Source organism: Pelobates fuscus, chromosome 12 (assembly GCF_036172605.1).
Source record: "Pelobates fuscus isolate aPelFus1 chromosome 12, aPelFus1.pri, whole genome shotgun sequence".
NCBI classification, from domain to species: domain Eukaryota; kingdom Metazoa; phylum Chordata; class Amphibia; order Anura; family Pelobatidae; genus Pelobates; species Pelobates fuscus.
In genome coordinates, this window is record NC_086328.1 from 33,069,074 (window position 1) to 33,092,614 (window position 23,541).

The 23,541-nt window shown below is 41.8% G+C and overlaps 1 protein-coding gene across 3 annotated transcripts in view; it reads right to left on the bottom strand.

Annotated features, from left to right (window-relative positions):
• Positions 1 to 5,548: 5,548 nt before the first annotated feature.
• The window catches only part of AMFR (autocrine motility factor receptor), a 41,048-nt gene continuing 23,055 nt past the window's right edge, over positions 5,549 to 23,541 (bottom strand). For all 3 annotated transcript variants that reach the window (XM_063438730.1, XM_063438731.1, XM_063438732.1), the window contains exons 5-14: positions 22,750 to 22,790; positions 15,201 to 15,333; positions 14,697 to 14,830; positions 13,865 to 13,975; positions 11,742 to 11,932; positions 11,465 to 11,568; positions 8,849 to 8,983; positions 8,680 to 8,757; positions 7,961 to 8,145; positions 5,549 to 7,124 (exon numbers count right to left, since the gene is read on the bottom strand). In XM_063438730.1, the coding sequence (XP_063294800.1) occupies positions 6,968 to 7,124; positions 7,961 to 8,145; positions 8,680 to 8,757; positions 8,849 to 8,983; positions 11,465 to 11,568; positions 11,742 to 11,932; positions 13,865 to 13,975; positions 14,697 to 14,830; positions 15,201 to 15,333; positions 22,750 to 22,790 (1,269 nt within the window). In that variant the 3' untranslated portion in view covers positions 5,549 to 6,967. The remainder of the gene's footprint in view (positions 7,125 to 7,960; positions 8,146 to 8,679; positions 8,758 to 8,848; positions 8,984 to 11,464; positions 11,569 to 11,741; positions 11,933 to 13,864; positions 13,976 to 14,696; positions 14,831 to 15,200; positions 15,334 to 22,749; positions 22,791 to 23,541) is intronic.

A 23,541-nucleotide genomic window follows, 5' to 3' on the forward strand; every position in this document is an offset into this window, starting at 1 on the left:
CCGCACGACGGAACCTCACAAGCGGATAGCACTCAACCCTCTCACCGGTGAACACGAGAGACTTATTACTACCATGCCATACACTCTGCAGAGCGAGAGTTGGACTAGCATGTACTGCCACAACACGAACTGCCCAAGGGACTCTCTCTCAAGGTTTGAGCTGCACTCAGTGGGAGCAGCTCCTGTCACTATTCAGCAGCTACAGGATGCCAGTCTAATTTTGTATAATTAAATGTGCCTTATTGCAATGTTGAGCTGCTTCCTATCTCCTATCTACAAATCTACTTTAATCCTTCTGACCTCTCTGTTGAGAAACATTACTAGCTTGTATACTAATATCTAGATTAACCATCAGTACTCTCAGACAAAGGCTATGCTTACATATGTCTACTAATTACATAAGCATGTATAGCATCATATTTTCTGGTACTCAGTAACTAATATACAGCAACAGTTAAACTTAACCTACCATACTATGCACACTTATGCAGTATAGTTTAATCGACTAATAACCTATAAAAATTGTGCAAAACATTCTACATGCCAACCAAATGTCAAATGTTTGTTTGTATGCTTGTCAAAGCTGTTGGGGCATGACGAGCCCACTTGTTATATTTTCATGCACGCAAAAATAAAGAATTAAAAAAAAAAAAAAAGTTTTTAGTTTTAATCTGTTGAGCTTCGATAAAAATATGAAGGTCCAAAAAGTTAATTTCTGTAGTGCTATGTATAGTAGTGAGTGGAGAGGGGGAGATTACACCAAAAAGATAGGCTCAGAAGAGATGAAATTTATTTTCAATTTTAATACCCTCATCCCTTATGGTCTGAATTCGGATTTCGAGATTTGCCACTTTATTTAAAAAAAATATACATCATTTTTCCTATTTATTCCTTTTAAAGTATGAATTTTTCCTCATTTTTAGCAATAATTATCATAATAGATTTTAGCTATAATTACATACAATATTACTATATATCATATAAGCCCTATATGTATATATTACATACATCCCTTTTTAGAACTAATTTTTATTAATAACAGATATACGTAAACACAATATCAAAATGTATATCATGTATTCTAATGCCATGTATTAACTTAAGCCTTACAGCATTATAATTTCCTTATTTTTTAAAGATTGCTTTGTATTCTTATTTATTCCGAGCTATTAGTTATTATACAAGTTTTATATATGTATATAAAATTGCGTTTGGAATATACAAATTGATATATCACACAGTAATCACCAAATTTTGAGAATATACACTTTGTAATGATTTTAATTTTAAAATATTCCGAAATTTTGAAAATATACACTCTATAATGACTTTAATTCCAAAATATTCCGAAGTGGAACGCATAAACCGGCTACCATGCGTTCCAGTGACGTCTATTGTGCGCCCGATTGACACACAGTACGCGACCCGGAAGTGGAACGCATGTAGACGGCGGTGGAACGCAGTATGCGTTCCAAATGCGGACAAGTAATGCAAACCCGGAAGTAGAACACAGAAGTGCCATAAAAGAACGCCGAGGAAGCCTACCCAGAAGATACTGACTGACACCAACTGAGGAAGCCCCCACCACAGGGCGAAACGCGTTTTGGATCAGACTGTATATACAGGACTTTTATTTATATTACTTTTACATTGGAATTTTTATCCTATACCATTGTACCACTTTTATTTATCAAATAAAGATACATCTGCAATTTGAAAGACATCCGAATATTTCATCCTTCACCAACTACCATTTAAGGAACAACAAGAAGAAGGATGGGGACATCCTATTAAGCGTCCCATCACGCTTCCCATGAGAGCCATATGCTGATTTGGCTCTGGGCTTGTGAGTAATATTGCTCTATTTTTTTTCATATATATCTCTACTAAACAGTATTATACTACCGGTATGCCATTCTGTTTTATTTCCTAGAATCATCAGACGTGTGTTCCACCAATTGTATGTATTTCTAATATTTCTGTATAAGTGGTATAAGGGGTTGCCACTTGGTGGTCTGTAGCTATTTCTTGGCTACCACACGTATTTTACTACTGTATATTCACTTGTTTACTCCTTTGTATTTGAAAAAACCAAAAACGGACTAATATCCTTTGAGACCAAGCTTCAAAGAATACACTAGTAGAATTGTGACAACATCAGCATTCTTGGAAACGTGCATGAAAAATGTCTCTTTTTGATCGGTTACACAAAATATCTACCTAAAACAGCTAACATGGGCTTTGGTTTAATTTTTGGATAAACTTTTGAAATGCTTAATTTATTTAATTTTTTTGTAATTTAAATGATCAAAAAAAAAAAAAATTGAAAAATATTTTTCAAAATCTTAAATCCAAAGATATTAAGACAATTCAAGCGCTTATCTATAAATATTAAATTGAGGTCATTGAAAGGAGATACAATAATTTTAAGAGTTTGCACTGTTGCTTGCTAGAAGCTTGGAAGGTTATTTTTAAAACAGCAACACATTGGAAGAAACATTGAATTACTCTCCTATCGACGACTTAACCATGCCATGATGTGGCTTTTTTCTGCTTCTCTAAGCTTTTTTTAGGGGGATCCAATAAACAGTTGATTAAGCAATTCCATTGGTTGTTTCGTTATTTATGGTTTATCCAAGTACGTGTGTTAAGTGCGCCACCAAGTGGATAGTTAGTTAATTACATACATACGGACGGACCAACTCATTTATAGCTTCATGCTACTGATGAAAAATAATAAATTACAGTAAATGGACAAATTAAGAGATGTCCACGGCCAACAAAAAAACATTTATAACCTGAATAATATTTAAACACTATGTAAATGATAAGATTTACAGAAATCAAGGATCAGAATGGATATATAGAAAAGAACTACCACCATCCTCATCGCAGCTGTATAAGTCAGAAGAAATATTATCAAGATGGCAACAGGACATCCCAAGCAGAGTGTGATGCCGTCTTCTCTAACCTTTAGCAGCAGGTTAGATAAATAAACCACAACAGGAACAACTAGATACCAGATTACCACCAGAAACAACAATAGCACAAGGAATAGATCAGATAGCATTCAAACCCCATACACCACAAGAGACATCTTGAAGCAGAACCAAATTGACAATTCCTTCTGTCCAATGCATCTGACACCCTACAAGAAATGGTGAATTCCTCCACGGATTATATCTGAAGACATCAATGTTATACCTCTTGCGAATAGCACCATGGACATCCCATCAGAAGATCTGATCTACTCATCAGCAAGACTCATTCTTTTCTGAAATCTACTTGCAGTTGAAGATATTTTGCAAGGTTCCACACTTACTGTATCTGGTTGCGACTATCTCTAAATGCTGGCTATATGTGCCCATTTGCAGTTGTGGAGGACTGTACAGTTGTCATCCAGATATATACATCATGTCAAATTCACAGTAACCACTTAACACTTTCCAGCATTTCCATCTATACATCTTTCCCTTCCCCCGCCATGTCTAGGCCAATCCCTAGATGTCCCTATATGTCCATTCCGCTCATATCCCTCTCTTGCCAGCTCCCTTTTCTCATACCCAGCCACCCACTGTAATTTTCCATTTGCGACAACTTCCCTCTTCCCACCTTAGCATGCCATTCAATATTCCGCACCTTTTTTTTTGTATTTCCCATTACCCTCCTTATGTGATTGTGTCAATCCCACTCAGCAGTTTCTTCCAATCCTTCGGTTGTCCATTAGATGTACTAATTCTTCCAAGATTGTGTTTGTGAACAATCTTGCACCTAAACAGCGAAAGATCCCATCACAAGGAGGCAAAGTTCTGGAACACTGTGTTCAAGGATGGAACAGCCTCAAATACCTAGTAGTTTTTACAATTTATATATCAAGCAGTTTTATAAAATCACAATAATTCGTACATACTTTATACATGCCACCTAGAATGGCCATGCTGGAGTTGGTTTGTTTTTATAAAACAAGCAATTTAAGCTGTAATGGTGGAGCTAACTATAGGAATGCACCATTGGTGACTGTTCCACTTTGGAATATTCCCTTGTTGCTATAAAGCTTTGTTCTCAAAAATGAAGGCAAGCTCATTCTTTCTCCAAAATCACCAGTTTTTCTTGTTTTGCATTTCACATACGTAGAACACGTAGCAATCCTCACAGGGTGTAGGATGGGCTCCTGGCACATTTAAGAATAAAAATCCTAATATAATCAATATGATGCCACTTGGTTGGCATAACTTAACTCATTTGGATATTGACATGAAGCTTATTTGGTTAGTTCAACTGAATTTAAGCTTCCATGTAGCTGATGTAGAAAACCTACCTTTTATTGGTATTTTGTTACAGGGCCATTCCAAGTACCACAATAACCACAAGAGTTTGTTGCAATATTTATGCGGCTAAAAGTCTTTTAGTGATATTACACTGGGCTCTCCCCTGTAATAAAAGCTTAAGCACAAATAGACATCTTGTTTCAGACTTCATCCTGAATTTCAGCAAAGGAGGACCGTTTATAACACAGGCTTAAAAGCAAAGCAGTGTTTGTGATACAAAAAGACCAATGACCAGAAACCAACCATGGACTGTAAAACGTCACCCTATAGTGTCCATCAGCATGGTGCCTGGTTATAATGTAGGATTTGAATTCTGTCAGCATACAGCTATGTAATAAATAAGCTGCACTGATATGAACAATCTTCCTTGCTGTCCACCAACTAGATATGGGAACAAGGTGAGCCATCCACATTGGGCACAGTAATTCAGAGGATTTCTTACAAAATTCCAAGCACAACATTAACATGAGCACAGACAAGCATCACGTCTCAGATATGCATATGATGACAGTAAATTTAGAATTTGCATAAACCACTGGTGAGTTCGATCAGGTTTAGTCTCAACAGAACTTAAGTAGTACTTGCTATAACTCTCTCACTCTGTACTTAATTCATTTTTTTTGTGTTTAGTTTCTTTTTAAAAACACCTTTCTTATTTTGCAACAAACTATCAGATGTATGAGATAAGGTGAATTCAAAGTGCATTTAAAATGTTCTGCCTAAATAGTAAAACTGGAAGAATTAAAGTCCACAATGCTTTCAGTTTGGCTATTTTTGGTCTAAGATTTGAAGTGATCTTTTAATTCACAACAATTTACATTTTAGTGAATTATCCAGTGTGTGGCTTTCCTGATGTAAATGCAAATCCAAACCAGGCTACCGCTATATTTTGACACCCAGGCCTACGAACCAAGATATTGAGACAATGTTTAAAAAAAAAGTCAGATATTTATTTTGTACCGGACAACATAGTCCTCTTCTGAGTGAAGCTTTCCTATCGGAGCACTTTGAGCGGAGTCCTATTGATGTCCGAACCACTTCAGGCTGAAACATCTTTATAAATGGTGCACGTATGGCAATGAGTGTCTGGTGGAGGGGGGGATTTTTTGGCTCAATAAAAATAAAAAAAACTTTCCAATTTCTTGGCATCTATCCAGATGGTATTTAAAGAAAATGTTGACACTCATATTTGCAGATGTAAGTAAAACCTACCACGCAGCACTGATCAAAATTTTATTTTTAGAATAAAATCTGGCATTTGCAAAAGCCCAAATCACAAGGCAAAATTATCCGTGTTAACAGAGGCATTAGGTTTTTCTGAATGAGACTGGATGCAGCCTAAGCCCTCCAACATTCATACACGGTATAAATGTCTATTCACACGCTGGTTATAACACTTGCACATTCTCACTGATGGCGGTTCAGCAATGATTCATTAGATTGTCCATCGAGAAGCAGACATGCTCTCTCCTTACGTTGCCCAAAAGTTGAAACTTTACAACCGATATGTTGAAAGAATACCTTTTTTTAACCAGGGTCCCGCCGACATGAAACAGGTGATCAAATTTTAAGAGAAATATTGAATTCTCACTAAAGTATGCAGACATTCCTGTGGATACAATTTCTGAGTTTAACGTGTCACTTAGTAAAAAGGTATGATCCTGAGATGGAGTTTAGCAGAAAGCTCTAAAACAATCTGCCCGATATAATGTAGAAGGGAAACATTCACATACTACATAAAGAATGCAAAGGGAATATTGCCTGTTTGCAGGAATCAACCTGCAAATATTCCAGTTGGCGATAGTGCTCAACACATGTTTTTTTTACAAAGCATACAGGTAGATGGGGGACAAAAAAATAAATAAAAATCTGATCGGCAGAGCACCAAACTCTGCCATCTACCAAGGCTCCAAAAACTGCAGGAAATAATAAAAATAAAAATAGTCCACTTTCTCGCCCCAATGCAAGTCTTCACTATGGGTCCTCCTAACTGTTTCAGTCTGCATTTAGATTCATACTTCTATTTCACAGCTTAGCACTTTTAAGCATTACAATATTTTGGCTGCAACCATTTTCAAAAGTCCATTAGTAATAGGCTACAAAAACAAAAGTTCAAAAGTTTTTTTTTTTTGTTTGTTTTTATGAAAAAGCAGAACCCCAGAGCTGCAGGTTAATAAAAATAAGTTTAATTTGCAAGACTATTTAACTCTCTGGGAAACATCACCAGTATGGGATACCATGTTGAGCCTGAAGTTGAGGTTCCTTCTCTTTGAACACTCTACGGTAGCCCCTGGTCAGGGAATACTTTTAGTAAACAATATACAGGACGTCTGTATGTTACAGAATCGCCACAAGCATCTTCTGTTCTCTAAAATACTGACAGTTTTCCCCACTTTGGATTCTCCCTTCCTGGAAAATAAGTAGACATTTCAGCTGGAGGAATCGAACACAAATTGTGCATCGGGATCAAGCAGCAGATCCAATTATATTCTAAACATATTGCAGTAAAATAAAAGATTACAAAATATGAGCCCGTGAGTTACAGTAGCTCATTAACAAGGTGCCGTGTCAGTAGGAGTCTGTGTGCACCTTCAGAACAAGGAGGAGGGTCAGCTGGCATCTGTGTGCTCTGTATGTCACTATGGAGACTGTCCCATCTGAAGTCTACGTTCCGCTGCGGCTGCCAATGTACGTCTGCGAAGAGATACAGAGTCTGAAGGAAATTCTGTAGTGTTGGGATTTCTGTCAGATGATGAAGCACTGGAGTCCTCTTCCGGAGTTCTGTTCAAATAACGCCTAGAGGAAATCATAAAACATTTTTTATTCCCCCCAATATGTACATTTTAATATCCACTGCCTGTCCATCTAATCCGCAAGATACGTTAAAGTCCTGGACCAGAGCAACAGTCACTACTGAACGGTTTTTAAAATCTTAATTGTCACTTCCAGTGAACATTACTTCAGCATTTACTGGGACGAAGTCAAAAAAACAAAACAGTGTTACCTTCACTGCACTTATTCACTGCAGCAACTTCCCCACCTCATGATGCCTTGGGTGCATGTCTGGACACTGAGAAAGGCCTCATGCGCACATACGCATATATACACATACACACTTGCCATAATGAGGTGTGTATGGTACCTCAACAGTGAGCTCATTTACATAATTTAAAGGATTTTTCAAAGCGAATTTGATCACGATCTATAGTTAACTTTTAGTTAGCCATTAGGTTGTGCAAAGAACGGAGTGGCAGCTCCTTTTTAAAGACCTATAACGCATTTGCCAAAGACCAGCATACCAGAACACAAAACTTAACAGTTCTCGATTATGCAGGCTTCTTCACTGATAAGAATGCTAAAATAAGGCAAGAAATCTTAACAAAAAGTAGGCCATTTAAACTAGCAGATGTGCAAAGCAATGTTGAAGACTCAGTGTGTGAAACGAGGCTGTGGCACAGCCTCTATTGAAAAGGTTTCTCTTAAGCAGGACATCAGGTAGCATGGCCCAGGTGGAGGGACATGATCCAACATTCAAAACTGTAATAAAATCTGGGACTGACGGAAGGTGTGCACTTCTCTTTTTAAATAATCTTTTGTAGATCGATTTCTCCTATACAACCCACTCCTGTTACCTTCTAGCAAGTTGCATCATATCCTCCTTTCTCTGGACCAGCATTCTTTGCCTCTCATCTGCAGACTTGGAGAATCTGCTGCCTCGGACTTCAAAGTCCTCTGCTTCACTTGGTTGGGCTTCCATCTCACTGTAATCTTCAAATTCCTCCTCATTTGGGGACAGATCCAACGGAACACGTTCAGTCTGGAAGTCAGGAAGAGAGCACAGAATTACAAAAGTACATTCAATATGCGCAAATGTACTTTTGTGATGAAGAAATCGGATTTGTATTAAATTTTACTTGTCAGTTGGCAGATTTCAATGAAAGCGAACTCTAAAAACTTAACACAATTATAATTATAATTAACACAAAACAAACCACATGCACACGCACACGCACAATTAAAATCAAGCAGAGCTCAACCAAACATTTCACAGAAAAGCCCCCATTATATTAGCAATAATTCACAGACTGACGATTTAAAAGGCAATCGCCATCTTTAAAGCGAGAGAGAGAAATCCTTCCTGACTTCAGATGCTTTGTGGGATCATACATAGAGAATTGTCACGTATTGGATGGTTACAATATTTGTGTATGGGACTAATGTTTATTTCCTGATGGAGACAGTTCTAGCTGTTATTTTAGGATACCAAAGAGGTTAAGGAGTTCCAAAATAAACTGAACTTCGATCACTCCCTTTACAGGTGGATTTTCCAAATTAAAACATCATGACTTACCTGCGCAGGCATATCCTGCTCTGTCTGTTCACCATCTTCAACTGGGTTGTCAGTGGCAAGTCGAACGTCCTCTGGCCTCTTAAAAATGTCAAAGAGTTCATAAGCAAACAATATTTCAATGAAGAAATACACACACATGAAATTAGCCTGGATTTGCATGCATGCTCACCTGTGTGGGGAATGGCACTTGTATACGTCCCTCTAGTATGTTATCTGTTGTAACCTCCACTGATCGAGTGAGCTGCAGATCTTGCAGAATCAGGTGATACGGAACCTGTGGGAACATATCCAAGACCTGCCGTGCCTGTAGACAGATATACAAAGAACATGTACCAACTACCAAAGAGAGATGACATGGTGTAATAATCCTGTGCACGTTAGTGTACTCTATATTTGATATTCCATCTCATTTTATCCTAAAAAAGCAAACTTTAAATAGAGGGGAAAAAACTAAACGCAGAACACAAAAATAAAACACACAGAGGATTAATACAGTCTTAACCCGCTTAAGGACACAGCTTCAGAAGCTGGACATTCCCTTAAGGACACAAGCAATTTTTGCATTTTTTGCTGTTTGTGTTTAACTGCAATTTGCATCTCTCCAATTTTTTTGTACCAACACATATTATATACCGTTTTTTAGATGACAAAAAGCACTTTAATTTGATGCGACATATATATATATATTAAAAAAAAATGCAAATCATGGGGGAAAAGGTGTTGGCAATAATAACGTGTACATAATATGTCCAGGAAAAGTGTAAATCAGCACCGATCTGTCTCTCTGCACTTCACAGCTCACACGGAGCTGCAGGGAGACAGATCGGGTTTCACTGCAGCAAGTGTGATCGCTCTGACTCCCAGTCAGAGCAATCACATGGGCTGAATCAGTGAAACTGCCTGCAGTAGTGTGCCTCCGACACGAAGACACACTACAGGAACATTAACCCCACGATTACGGCAATCTGGGGTTAATATTAGCACTGGACCGAAATTTTCCATCCTGCGTCCTTAAGGGGAGAACTGCAATGACGGAAATTTTCCGTCCAGCATCCTTAAGGGGAGAACTGCAATGATGGCCTTAAAGCTGAAATTCACTTTGAATTCTCACTGTAATAAATAACTCCCCTATCTTAACACTCCCATATGACATAATTATAAACAAAGTATTTAGGTAACAATGCTAGTCTTGGTGCTTATAGCAATTCAATTTTTTTTTCTATGAATGTATTTGGGAAACTAAATTTTCACAATTTGAATAGACAGCACAAATGTTTTACTCATTTCAATTAGTAAAATTGTAGACTACCATTAAAATCATGATAGTGCAACAATGAGAATCTAAGTTTAAAACATTTATTTGTGCAATCCCAACATTGTGCCAGCCATGCTGCTAGCCGCTACAATAGGTCCCCCCCATTTTCATTTAGGGCCCCCACCCGCTGCTCAGGGGTGGGTGGAGGAGGGGGGGGGGGAATAGGTCCCCCGTTCAGTTTAATAGCCACCATTTGCGCGGCATGGGTGGGGGCTTGGAAGGGGGGACACAAGGTTTTTTTTTGTTTGTTTTTTTTAAACAGTGAGCCACAACTGCTCACTGTTTAGTAGACATGCCCCTATTTGCGGCATAGCGAGTAGGGGCAGAATTTACTAACACTAAGTAATCTTTACTTAGTATTAGTAAATTTGTCTGAAAGACCAATTTAGGTCTTTCAGCCTTTTGGTAGAGAGCTCCCTGATACCGTGGGAATTAGGGAGCTATCTACTATGCGGCTGCAAGATGCACGAATAGGATCGGAGTTTCATTCATTCAAATGAAATTCCAATCCGAACAAAGTCCCGAATTGCATCCTAACACAAATGGAGAAACTAACCTCATTCTGTTATGATGAAATTCGGTCGTTTTGCCGGCGTTCTGTCTAAGTGACAGGACGTTCGGGAATACTGACAGGAAGCATCACAAGATCACGGATCAATGGTTAGAATTGTGGGGAAATTTCTTTGATCACCAGAAACGAAGCACACTTTGCTCCTCCGCTTGGCATGCACGTTGCGGTCTAATCAGCACTCAACAAGTAATAAGCAGGCCTGCTTTAGCTATAGGTTACCCATTAGTCAGCACCATTTAGGGTATATATTGAGTCTGCCTTAAAGAGCTACTTCATTTGTTTGCATGAAAACAAGAGTTTAATGCATACACAACAAAGGGAGAATGCTTCCTGCGGGGGGCTCCAGAAAGGGAGGGCCAATCCCTGGATACATCAAATGAAAGAAAATAAATATCCAGGCACACCTGAGTTTTCTTCTGAAAGACCGTCTTTAATTAGGAACAAAAAAATTGGAGACAAAGGCTCAGAGAGGAGACAAAGGCTCAGAGAGGATACAAAACTTAATCAAGTAAGGCTTGGTAAAGGCTCAGAGAGGAGCTAAAAGTTTGTCTCAAAAGACTGTCTTTTAGAAGAAATCTCAGGTGTGCCTGGTTATTTATCTTTTCTTCTATTTAAAGAGTTACTCCAACCACAATGAGCACTTCAGTGATTTGATCCGGAACTTTGTTCTGGACTGTTAAATGTCAATTATGTGCAGATTAAGTCTTTCGTTAGCGAGCACACAACAGATGTCAGGATATTCTACCCTTGCAGGCAACATGAAAGTTTTCCATTAACAAGTATCTTGAAGCCAATGTAATCCTAGAACAAGAATTTCCATCTAAACCAATTGTACAGTAATCTTTAGTTAGAAACTGTATAAAATGCCTCGGCAAAATCCAAAATAGATCATTCCATACCATAGAGTTTAACTGGGAGTTAGTTGCTTGAGCGATTCCCAAGATATTTGTTGTGTGCATAACTTCCACAGAAAAGCTTGGCAGCCAGCTGGCAAACCGAGAACCTACAGGAAAGGAGACAATAGAAATTAAAATAATGGTCATCACCTAATAGTCACTGTTCAAGCATAATCTGGAGACCCACAAACTGGCACGCAATGCTTTTTAATTATTGCAGATACATGATAATCAGATGTCACGCACACATGAACCATGCCAAGTTGGGGCATGTACTCACCATCAAAATGGAAAAAGTGGTTATGGTGATTGAGGCGGGTTCGTCCATCTGCCACAGTGAGAGGGATTATATTTTGGTCAATGTTTTCTCTCTGCTGCTCCCCTCGACCTCTGTTGTTATCAGCCATATTCAAAGACATCCGACAAGTCGGGCACGAAGTGTCTTGTTCTAGCCAAGAACGCAGGCACGAACTAGGGGAAATGCAAGCAGTAGTCAATCATCCATAGTTAAAGAAATCCATGCCCACTGAAAACGGACGTTAATGCCCTGGTGTCTCTGCTATGGAAGGTGTAGCAGTTCAGGCTGACCTCACTATTTTCTTCCCACGAGCACAGCGCTGTGTCATAGCATTGCCATGGTAATGCGTGGCAAAGCTCCAACCTGCCTGTTCGCGGGAGGATCACAGCGTCCTTCTGCCCTGCAGCCTCTCGGGTCCTACCTCCCTCCCTCTCCTTTAAACTGCCAGGAGACCGGTGAGGGAGATCTTTGATCTCCCCACCAGCCCGAGAAGAGCAGACAGCAGGGCCAGATCACCCCAGGTGAAAGCATGGTGAAAGCTTTCGCGGACCAGCAATAAATTCTTGCGGACCTCCGGTTGAAGACCACTGCTTTAAAGTAATAAATAGTGACTATTCATACTACAAATGCATAAATATTAGATTACTTTACTTAACACGATTCCATCTACCTATATAACATAAGCTCTAAATGTCTTTAACCCCTTAAGGACACATGACATGTGTGACATGTCATGATTCCCTTTTATTCCAGAAGTTTGGTCCTTACGGGGTTAAAGTTTATTTAAATTAATTTACCTTATTTTTCATTTTCATGAATTGTATACTCAGATAATTTATTTGCATACCATTCTCACTTTAAAAAGAAACATTATACATAGTAAACCTACGATTGCGATGCATACACACCCACAATATTGTTGCTAATGTAAACTCATGTAAATATCATATTGTAACTACTTTGTAAACCACACTATAATAATATAATGCAACCTTAATGTCCTATTCATAAAAGTTATCTTGTATCACCTTTCTTATCAATAAAAACAAAAACGTCAACTCAAAGGCATTGCAGAATATACTACACGGACAGCTCCAATTCGTATAGGATATTTTATCTATTTAGTCCACTGATAATTCTCTATAGTGGATGACAAACAGCAATGTACCTCGAAGCTTCAAGAGACACACAAGCTCCTTCTTGGTAAATCAGGGACACGCGTTTTTCTGGTACATAGACAGAATATATAGCACTTCTCCAAATAACACAAACAATAGTAACCAATCAGCTGCATGAGAGGCCCAGGGGAAAATTAAATCAATTATAACATAGTAAATCTCAAACAATAGAGAGCCTAATTTAAAAGGTAATTCAATTACAGATACATAAGTCAACAGGTAATGTTATTAAAAACATAAAAAGCTAATTAGCAGAAGACCCCAGGTACAGGTAATACAGACAGAGGGGAAAACAATGAATCCCATTAAGATTCCCCACTCTGCCTCTCTAATTGTGTACAGAGGAGGTTCCTGCACTGCAGGAGGTGTTTAAACCATCAACCATTTTACCAGACTCCTATATTGTGACGCAATGTAATCCTGCCGAGTCTGCTTTACCTCTACAATTATGCTTTGTACATAGAGCAATATGGGTGCATGGTTAGGCTCCCTGGCATCTGTGGCAAAACAAGGGACAACATAGACCTGACATGATGACATACAAGTAATAGAACCATTGTTCTGTTACAGTCCTGTTCGGCACAGTAAGGGTGTTGCTATGTTTGTGGGCTTTTGTTTGATATACTCGGAATTACATTTACCAGCATATTTTAGGAAGACACTTTTTAATGCAATGAATGACTACGTTTGCTACAGGTTTGTGATTGGGGATGGTGACATGGTAGAGATACCACAAAATAAGTATGTTTAATTCCGGAAAGTCCTACCTATATCACATGCAGCATTCACATTACCAAACTCACAGGCAGTACCAGCAAAGCCCACCGCTACAGGATTCACCCACATGACATCCACAGCTCAGCATCTTTTTCTGCACCCATGACATCAACATCACATGCAGTAGCATCCATACGACATTACACCTACTTGTGGAAGAGGTGCCCACAAGGCAGTTTTCGGGCAGCTTGCATAGAATCCCAACAAATTGCACAGTCATCATTATTTGCTTCCAGTTCTTCGGGAGTTGCAACAGCAAAACTGCAAGACAAAAAAAGCCCAAGCTAGTAGACTATATGTAGATAAGTATACTTATGTTCCCCAAACATCAGTAGCGAACAATCCTCCAAAATTGTCCAGTTATTAGACGACACCACCATGAAGACTAAACATGGATGAATGTAGTTTTGTACAGATTTAGCCATGCTTCGTAACAAACTATGGTTCAAATTAGGTACATAGAGGAGGACAGCAAGTACACCTTAATGTTTACATTAAGTACAGCTACATCCATGTATCATCTCGATCCATACATTATTAGTACACATGCAATGCTGTAAAATGTGTGCTAAGAAACATGTACACTTATGACAAAATTAGCAGTAAAATAAGTGATGGGGCCCTGCAGAACATGTTTGCACGATATAAATATTGTAGTTGTTAAGCACACAATGGGTAAATGTTCAATATGGGAGGCAAGGTAAACTGCAATGTGCAAACACGCACAGGTAACAGGTATCAGAAATTACCATCGTCCGTACACCTGCTTTCTTACAAATAAATATCAGCAGTGTTTGCTCATGGAAATACTTAAATAGTTTCATAGTAATACCTGCATACCAAACAATAAGCACACCACTGTGATGGATAATAACATTTTAGCTGCTGAATCACTTAGTTTTAAGAGCACTCTCCAGGGGCACAAATTGTGCTGTATAAGGCGCGCGCGCACACACACACACACACACACAAAAATACTCACTGAGCCTCCATATTTCCTACGACATGCAGATAATTCTTGTGGCGACGGAGTCTACGCTGAAGCTCATGGAAGAGGTGACGCAACTGCATGAATATTACCAGACTTGCCATTGACAGCCAGATATTACCAAACAGCTGTGAAAGAAGGATCAAAGAGGAACATAGTTATAAAATAGTATCTATAGCATCTCTTAAGTTTTATATCTGAAAGTCACATGTTAACCAAATCCAGATTTGGAGCAGCACAGCAAGATAGAGGAGATTTGTAGCCTAGAATACTTTATGAGATTGATTTAAAAAAATAAAGATTCAATGGAAAGGCTGCAATATGGAAAAATCATGTGGAAAAGAGAACCCCCCCCCCCCCCCCCCAAAAAAAAATAAAGAAATAAAATATGTCCCTTTAATTCTTCTGCAGTACAGGTGAAGTAAAACATAGGTATGGAGAGAAAGTAGTAAAGAGAAGACGTGAATGATAGGACAGAGAGTTCAAACGATCACATACCAGCATATGAATATGATGCATTAGGTCTACAGACAGGTGGCTCAGCTCCATGACAAAGTCTGTGTAATATACATATGTTCCTTTGCCCTCCCAGGTTCCTTCATGATTTAGATCCCAGAGATGTATCACATACCTACAATGAGAGCAAAAAAAAAAAAGTTTCAAGAGAGTGCCGAGAACGGACAACAGCTCAATTAGCCTGCCCTTCAGTGGGTCCCCGCTCAGATCTCAAGCTGGTTTTAGCACGTCTTGTGCCCTTACAAAAAGAGCCAGGCCATGCATCTTAGACTGATTCCACCCAAAAGGGCAGAACAGACCCAAAATACAGGCCGTCTCTCTCTGCACGAGAGATCAAGTAAACCCAGACGATTGTTTCAACCTTGCTAGGAATCGTCAGTGAGGTACAGGGAGGGAAAAAAGTATTTGATCCCCCTGCTGATTTTGAACATTTGCTCACTAACAAAGAAGTGATCAGTCTATAATTTTATTGGTAGGTGTATTTTAACAGTGAGAGACAGAATAACAAAAAACAAATCCAGAAAAACACGTCAAAAAAGTTATAAATCAAATTGCCCGTCAATGAGTGAAATAAGTATTTGATTCCCTATCAATCAGCAAGATTTATGGCTTCCAGGCAGGGGAGGGCTGGCAGCCTTAGGCCTGGGGGGCAAAACCAGTCAAGTGGCCCATTGCGCCACCAAATCAGTTCACCATCCATGCCCACCTTTTCCTGGTTTTATAGCTCTTTGCCATACCCACTCCTTCACGGCTCTGACTTTCAGTGTTGTCAGAGCACAGGCTGAGAATCTCTGAGCCTGTGCTCTGACTCACTAACTGAGCGCTGGAACCACGAGGGAGAGGATATGATCTGACTGCACCTACTGCTGGTGCGCACCAGTGGACCACCAGCGAATCGTTTAAACTAAATATGCTGGTGTACCCAACTTGTGAGCTGTGTTGGCCGCCAGGTGCCTCTGTTGTTATGGCACCCTGCGTGACCGCACAGCTTGCCCACCCCAACGGCTGGCCCTGCTGACACACACTGACGTTACTACTTAGACATCCCTCAATATTAATACAGACATCAGAGTAAACACCAATAAACTGTGGAAACAGAGCTGATCCCCCCAAATTTATAAAGGTTTGCTTAGAGGATTTTTTGTAAGATTAAATCATGCCTCCTCCTCTCTCTCCCCCATGCGCTGCTCTGTAGGCTGGGAGGAAGTGAAGAGTAATCAGTCTCCCAGCACAACGCCACTTGTGGCTGCATGGGGAACAGCTGTTTAATGTAATGCTTGCAGGACGGCCAGCTGCCGCAGAACCTCTTTGTTTCCGTCTCTGCAAAGGGCTCCAGGCACTTCTTGTTGTGAGTGTGAGCCACTGTAAATTAGGGGCAGAGGGCAGAGGGCACTTGCACTGCGGTCAAGATGGGTCTGGGCAGGAGGAGAGTGCAGTGCAATCAGTGAACTCCCCTCCTGTGGGTCACCAGTAGACTGGTGCACCTGCCCAGGATCAGAGCCGGTGCAAGGATTTTTGCCGCCCTAGACAAAATATAAATTTGCCGCCCCCCCATGTGACATCACAATGCCCCACCCATATGATCTGCCATATGAACTAACGCCAGTGCTGCACACAGTGTGTGTTTACATTAAAAAGCCTGCAGGGACCAGCTATAGACACCACAACCACTTCATTAAGCTATAGTGTCCCTTTAATGTGAGGTAAATTATAGATTAGTGTCACTAATAATATACTAGATTGCCTACTTACAATTAGAAGAGGATGATGATGAGCTGCAGTTTGGCTCCATTGGTCTGGTGTAGAACAGGATCTCTGGAGGCTGTTTGCAACTGTGGTCACAAAATTCAATGTTCTGGGAGAATTAGAAGCAGCTCCATTTTTTGGGGGGCCTCTTACACAGCTCAAGGTCTGGGCCCCAGGGCCTGACGGTGGGTATGCCCATAAGGCCCACTCATAAGTCCACTTATATGTTCCACCCACCCATGAGTTCGCTCACAGGGAGTGGAGTGTGTAGGGGATGTGTTATGAGTTATTGTAGAGGATCTAATATGTGTGCTTATGGTATTTAGTTTATAGGGATACCAGTTTGTGCAGGTGATGCAGTGTGTTTGTGTGTAGTGGAAGCAGTGTGTATTTGTGTATAAGGGATGTACGGTATTATGTGTTTCTGGTTGTGTGTAAGGGATGCATTGTGTGAATCTGTGTTGTATGCATAAGGGATGCAAGGTGTGTGTCTGTATGTGTGTGCATTGAGTGTAAGAGATGCATTGTGTTTCTGTGTGTATGTAAGAAAAACAGTGTGTGTGTTTGCATGTGTGTGTAAGGGTTTGCATTGTATGTTTCTGTGTATGTGTGCAAATGATGCATTGTCTTTGTGTGTAAGGGTTGCATTGTGTGTGTGTGTGTGTGTAATGGATGCATTGTGTGTTTCTATGTGTGTAAGGGAAGCATGTTGTGTTTCTGTGTATGTATAGGGATGCATTGTGTGTTTCTGTGTATGTATAGGGATGCATTGTGTGTGTGTGTGTGTGCGCGTAGTGTGAAAGAGCTCCCTGTCTTGCCCCCTGTCCTATAGAGCTGTCCCTTCTGTCCCTTAGAGCTCTCCCCTGCCCCTTAGTGGTCTCTCCTCACCCCCACCCTCCCCTAGCGGTCTCTTCTCACACTCACCCACCCTCCCTGTGCTCTTCTCATCCCCCCCTCCACCCTCCCTGTGTTCTTCTCACTCCTCCCTCTCTGTGTTCTCCTCACCCCCCCGTGTTCTTCTTACCCCCTCCTCCCTGTGTTCTTCTTACTTCCCCCCTTGTTCTTCTTACTCCCCCTTGTTCTTCTTACCCCCTTCTTCTTATTACTCCCCCCTTCTTCTTCTTCTTACTCCCCCTTCTTCTTCTTAACCCTCCTACTTCTACTTACTCCCCCTTCTTCTTCTTACCCCTCTTCTTACCCCCACTTCTTCTTAACCCCTTCTTCTTCTTAACCCCTTCTTCTTCTGACCCCATTCTTCTTCTTACACCCCCCTACTTCTTCTTACATCCCCCTACTTCTTCTTACATCCCCCTACTTCTTCTTACATCCCCCTACTTCTTCTTACCCCCCCTTCTTCTTCTTACCCCCTTCTTCTTCTTACCCCCCTTCTTCTTCTTACCCCCCTTCTTCTTCTTACTCCCCCCTCTTCTTCTTACCCCCCTCTTCTTCTTACTCCCCCCTCCCCTCTTCTTACTCTCCCCCTTCTTGCTCTCTCCCCCCTCCCCTCTTCTTACTCTCCTCCCCTCTTCTTACTCTCCCCCCCTCCCCTCTTCTTACTCCCCCCCCCTCCCCGCCTCTTATTCTCCCCCCTCCCCTCCTCTTATTCTCCCCCTCCTCTTTTTCTCCCCCCTCCTCTTTTTCTCCCCCCTCCTCTTTTTCTCCCCCCTCCTCTTTTTCTCCCCCCTCCTCTTATTCTCCCCCTCCTCTTATTCTCCCCCTCCTCTTATTCTCCCCCTCCCCTTATTCTCTCCCCCCTCCCCTCTTCTTATTCTCCCCCCTCCCCTCCTCTTGTTCTCCCTTCCCTCCCCTCTTCTTATTCTCTCCCCCCTCCCCAACTCTTATTCTCTCCCCCCCTCCCCTCCTCTTATTCTCTCCCCCCTCCCCTCCTCTTACTTTCCCCCCTCCCCTCCTCTTACTCTCCCCCTCCCCTCTTCTTACTCCCCCTCCCCTCTTCTTACTCCCCCTCCCCTCTTCTTACTCCCCCCCTCCCCTCTTCTTACTCTCCCCTTCCCCTCTTCTCACTCTCCCCCCTCCCCTCTTCTTACTCCCCCCTCCCCTCTTCTTACTCTCCCCCTCCCCTCTTCTTACTCTCCCCCCTCCCCTCTTCTTACTCCCCCCTCCCCTCCTCTTACTCTCCCCCTCCCCTCTTCTTACTCTCCTCCCCTCTTCTTACTCTCCCCCCTCCCCTCTTCTTCTCCCCCCTCCCCTCCTCTTCTTCTCCCCCCTCCCCTCCTCTTCTTCTCCCCCCTCCCCTCCTCTTATTCTCCCCCCCTCCCCTCCTCTTATTCTCCCCCTCCCCTTATTCTCCCCCTCCCCTTATTCTCTCCCTCCCCTTATTCTCTCCCTCCTCCCCTCCTCTTATTCCCCCCTCCCCTCCTCTTATTCTCCCTTCCCTCCCCTCCTCTTATTCTCTCCCCCCCCTCCCCTCCTCTTATTCTCTCCCCCCCTCCCCTCCTCTTATTCTCTCCCCCCCCTCCCCTCCTCTTATTCTCTCCCCCCCTCCCCTCCTCTTATTCTCTCCCCCCCTCCCCTCCTCTTATTCTCTCCCCCCTCCTCTTATTCTCCCCCCCTCCTTATTCTCTCCCCCCCTCCCCTCCTCTCCTCTTATTCTCTCCCCCTCCCCTCTTCTTCTTACCCCCTCCCCTGTAGTGTGGCCGAGCTAGTCTCCGGTCCGCGGTCCCGGCCGGAGTGATGGGAAGGTGCACACTGAGTGTGCACTTCCTGTCAGTCCGGCCGGTTACAGGAAACAGAAACTCCGCGCGGAACAGGAGTTTCTGTTTCCTGTACCCGGCCGGACTGAGAGGAAGGTGCACACTAAGTGTGCACCTTCCTGTCACTCCGGCCGGGACCGCGGACCGGAAAGCAGCTTGGCGGCCACGCTACAGGGGAGGGGAGGGAGGAAAAAGCAGCTGCAGCCGTCTGAGCGCTCTTTACAGAGCGCTCGGCGGCTGCAGCATTTAAAGGGCCGGCCCACTGCGGCCGGTCCTAAAAGAATTTCGGGCGGCCTGGGGGGCAATTGCCTCCCTGCCCCCCGGCCCAGCCCGCCCCTGCTTCCAGGTGTCTTTTATACAGGTAACAAGCTGAGATTAGGAGCACTCTCTTAAAGACACCTGTCCACATAAGCAATCATCAATCAGATTCCATACTTTCCACTATGGCCAAGACCAAAGAGTTGTCCATGAATGTCAGGGACAAGATTGTAGACCTACACAAGGCTGGAATAGGCTACAAGACCATTGCCAAGCAGCTTGGTGAGAAGGTGACAACAGTTGGTGCGATTATTTGCAAATGGAAGAAACAAAATAACATTAGGTTTCCCTCGTTCTGCTGCTCCATGCAAGATCTCACCTTGTGGAGTTTCAATGATCATGAGAACGGTAAGGAATCAGCCCAGAACTACACAGGAGGATCTTGTTAATGATCTCAAGGCAGCTGGGACCATAGTTACCAAGAAAACAATTGGTAACACTACGCCGTGAAGGACTGAAATCCTACAGCACCCGCAAGGTCCCCCTCTGTTCAAGAAAGCACATGTACAGGCCTGTCTGAAGTTTGCCAATGAACATCTGAATGATTCAGAGGAGAACAGGGTGAAAGTGTTGTAGTCAGAAGAGACCAAAATCCAACTCTTTGGCATCTACTCAACTTGCTGTGTTTGGAGGAGAAGGAATGCTGCCTAGGACCCCAAGAACACCATCCCCACCGTCAAACATGGAGGTGGAAACATTATGCTTTGGGGGTGTTTTGTTTGCTAAGGGGACAGGACAACTGCACCGCATCAAAGGGACGATGAACGGGCCATGTACCCTCAAATCTTGGGTGAGAACCCACTCAGCCAGGGCATTGAAAATGGGTTGTGGATGGGTATTACAGCATGACAATGACCCAAAACACACAGCCAAGGCAACAAAGGAGTGGCTCAAGAAGAACCACATTAAGGTTCTGGAGTGGCCTTGCCAGTCTCCAGACCTTAATCCCAAAGAAAATCTGTGGAGGGAGCTGAAGGTTCGAGTTGCCAAATGTCAGCCTCGAAACCTTAATGACTTGGAGAGGATCTGCAAAGAGGAGTGGGACAAAATGCCTCCTGAAATGTGTGCAAACCTGGTGGCCAACTACAACAAACGTCTGACCTCACTGATTGCCAACAAAGGTTTTGCCACCAAGTACGAAGGGGTCAAATACTTATTTCACTCATTGACATGCAAATCAATTTATAACATGCGTTTTTCTGGCTTATGTTTTTTATTATTCTGTCTCTCACTGTTAAAATACACCTACCATTAAAATTATAGACTAATCATTGTTTTGTCAGTGGGCAAACGTTCAAAATCAACAGGGGATCAAATACCTTTTCCCCCTTACTGTATAGCAGATATCTCTCTAGGCAACTTGAGTAAGGGGTCCATGTGTGGATTACCCTTTAAACTTAAGGAGAGCAAAAAACAGGTTGCAAGAGAGTGCAGAGAACGGACAACAGCTCAATTAGCCTGCCCTTCACATACAATGACACACAAATCTCATTATTAATCATATCTAGTGCAGATCATCTGGAAGTACAAGTAGTTCTTAGCTAGGTATGAATAACACAGAAAGGTCGTGTAAACGTGATATGAAAGGATTTAGAACACAAACAGGGTTATTCCCTATAGTGAGAATTCAAAGTGAATTTCAAATTTAAGGTCAAAATAGCCAAACTGGAAATATTCTCTAAGTCAGCTATTCTTTAAGTTCAGCTACTTTGTTCATAACATTTTAAATTCACTTTGTATCCTCAGTTTAGTAAATGACCCTGAAAAGGTTTCCAGAACAAAGGCATCCATTCACCTGTAAGAGCAGCTTTACATAGTGGACCTGGAATAAGTAGTTGTCAAAGGTTCACCTGGCTCCTAGTTCATGACAAATATAATTCCAATATATGAATAAAATGTGTTGAAAGTCAAGGGGGCATAGATCTTAAAGGGAAACAATAGGCACCCACACCACTTCAGCTCACTGAAATGGTCTGGGTGTAGTGTCCCATCACCCTTAACCCTAGGCATGCAATTATTGCAGTTTTTTAATAAACTGCAATAATTACCTGCTTGGGTTAACTCCTCCTCTAGTGGCTGTCTACCAAACAGCCACTAGAGGGTCTTCCGGGTGGTTAGACGACTTTTGGTCACCTAATGCTGGACATCGTCCTTCTATGCATGAGGACTTCCAGCGTCACCGGCATTGAAAAACGCTTTCCTATAGAGAAATCCTAATGCGAGTGTAGCCATTGACGCGTATTAGGTCTCACCCGCCGGCTGACAGAGGCAGTGGAGGTGTGAAGGCAGACCCGAGCCAGCACCGAGGGACTTCGGTGCTGGACCCAGGTAAGTGACAGAAGGGGTTTTTAGCCCCTTCTTCCCCACAGAGGGTGGGGAGTCCTTGGCACTATAGTTTCCCCTTATTCTGTAACACATGAGCCAGATACAATCCCTCTGGCCCAGTATGAAGTTCCTGTCTCCAATAAAAAAAAACATCCATGTGGTGTCTAATATACAGCTCTCCTAGTAACCTAGGACCACATCTCTTATTACTGGCTAACAAAATCAGCCAGTAATAATCAGTGTAAAATGAAAACTAATAAAATATGTATGTCACATTCCATATCACAGACCATCTGGAATAGAAGTCAGTGGTCTGGAAAGTCAGTACACAGTATTTAATATATCCTGATACTAAGCCCCAACTGAACCAAAGCGGATTATGAAATACAGATTTGTACATGATCAATGAATAATAGAAGCAATGGACATACCGTAAGATGACATGCGCTGTTCGAGTTGTCACCAATACACACTAAAAAGAAAAGTTACGGTTAGTGGTCAGCAGTAAAACGTACGAGGTTGCCTGGTGGCAGAATACATAGAGAGCAAAGACACCCACAAATATTGCTTTTCCAAAAGGAAATCTTTTTCCTACACAAATCCCCAGGTCACAGAGATCTGACCTTTTCATTTTGCTTTAAAAAGGACTGAGGCACAGGGATCATCTACTAAAATGACTTAGGATGAGATAGGACATTTGCAGGAATGGTGGAACTGAATGAACCTGAAACCAGGACGAAGAGAACAAGGGGTGTATTTAATAATTAAAGCAAACACTTAATGAAGAGTGGAACTGTTGTAACGTCATGTACTGCCCATCAATTATCTAATGGAACACAGGAAAATCAATACATTTACCATGGCCAACAGAACCACAAGGGGATATCTTGTGGCCTTTTTTTTTTCTTTTTCTATTACAGATTGTAAAAAAATTCAAATGCTCAGGTGGTACTACAGACACAAAATGCTAAAAACATTACAAAAATAAAATAAAATATAAGATATAGGTATGTACAAACATAAATCAGAAAATGTTGGTATGCAATACAGATAAGGCATTTGCTAGAGTGTAACAACAGAGTGAACATGTGCATTGATAATTTGAGGGATAACTCCTGCTTTGGGGTTTGTAAACACCAGCTCCTACCAGTCCCTGATGTGCAATTTGTTGTGGTCTGGTGGAGGCAGGAGAATGGAAAACAAAGATTTATTTAATTTTAGGG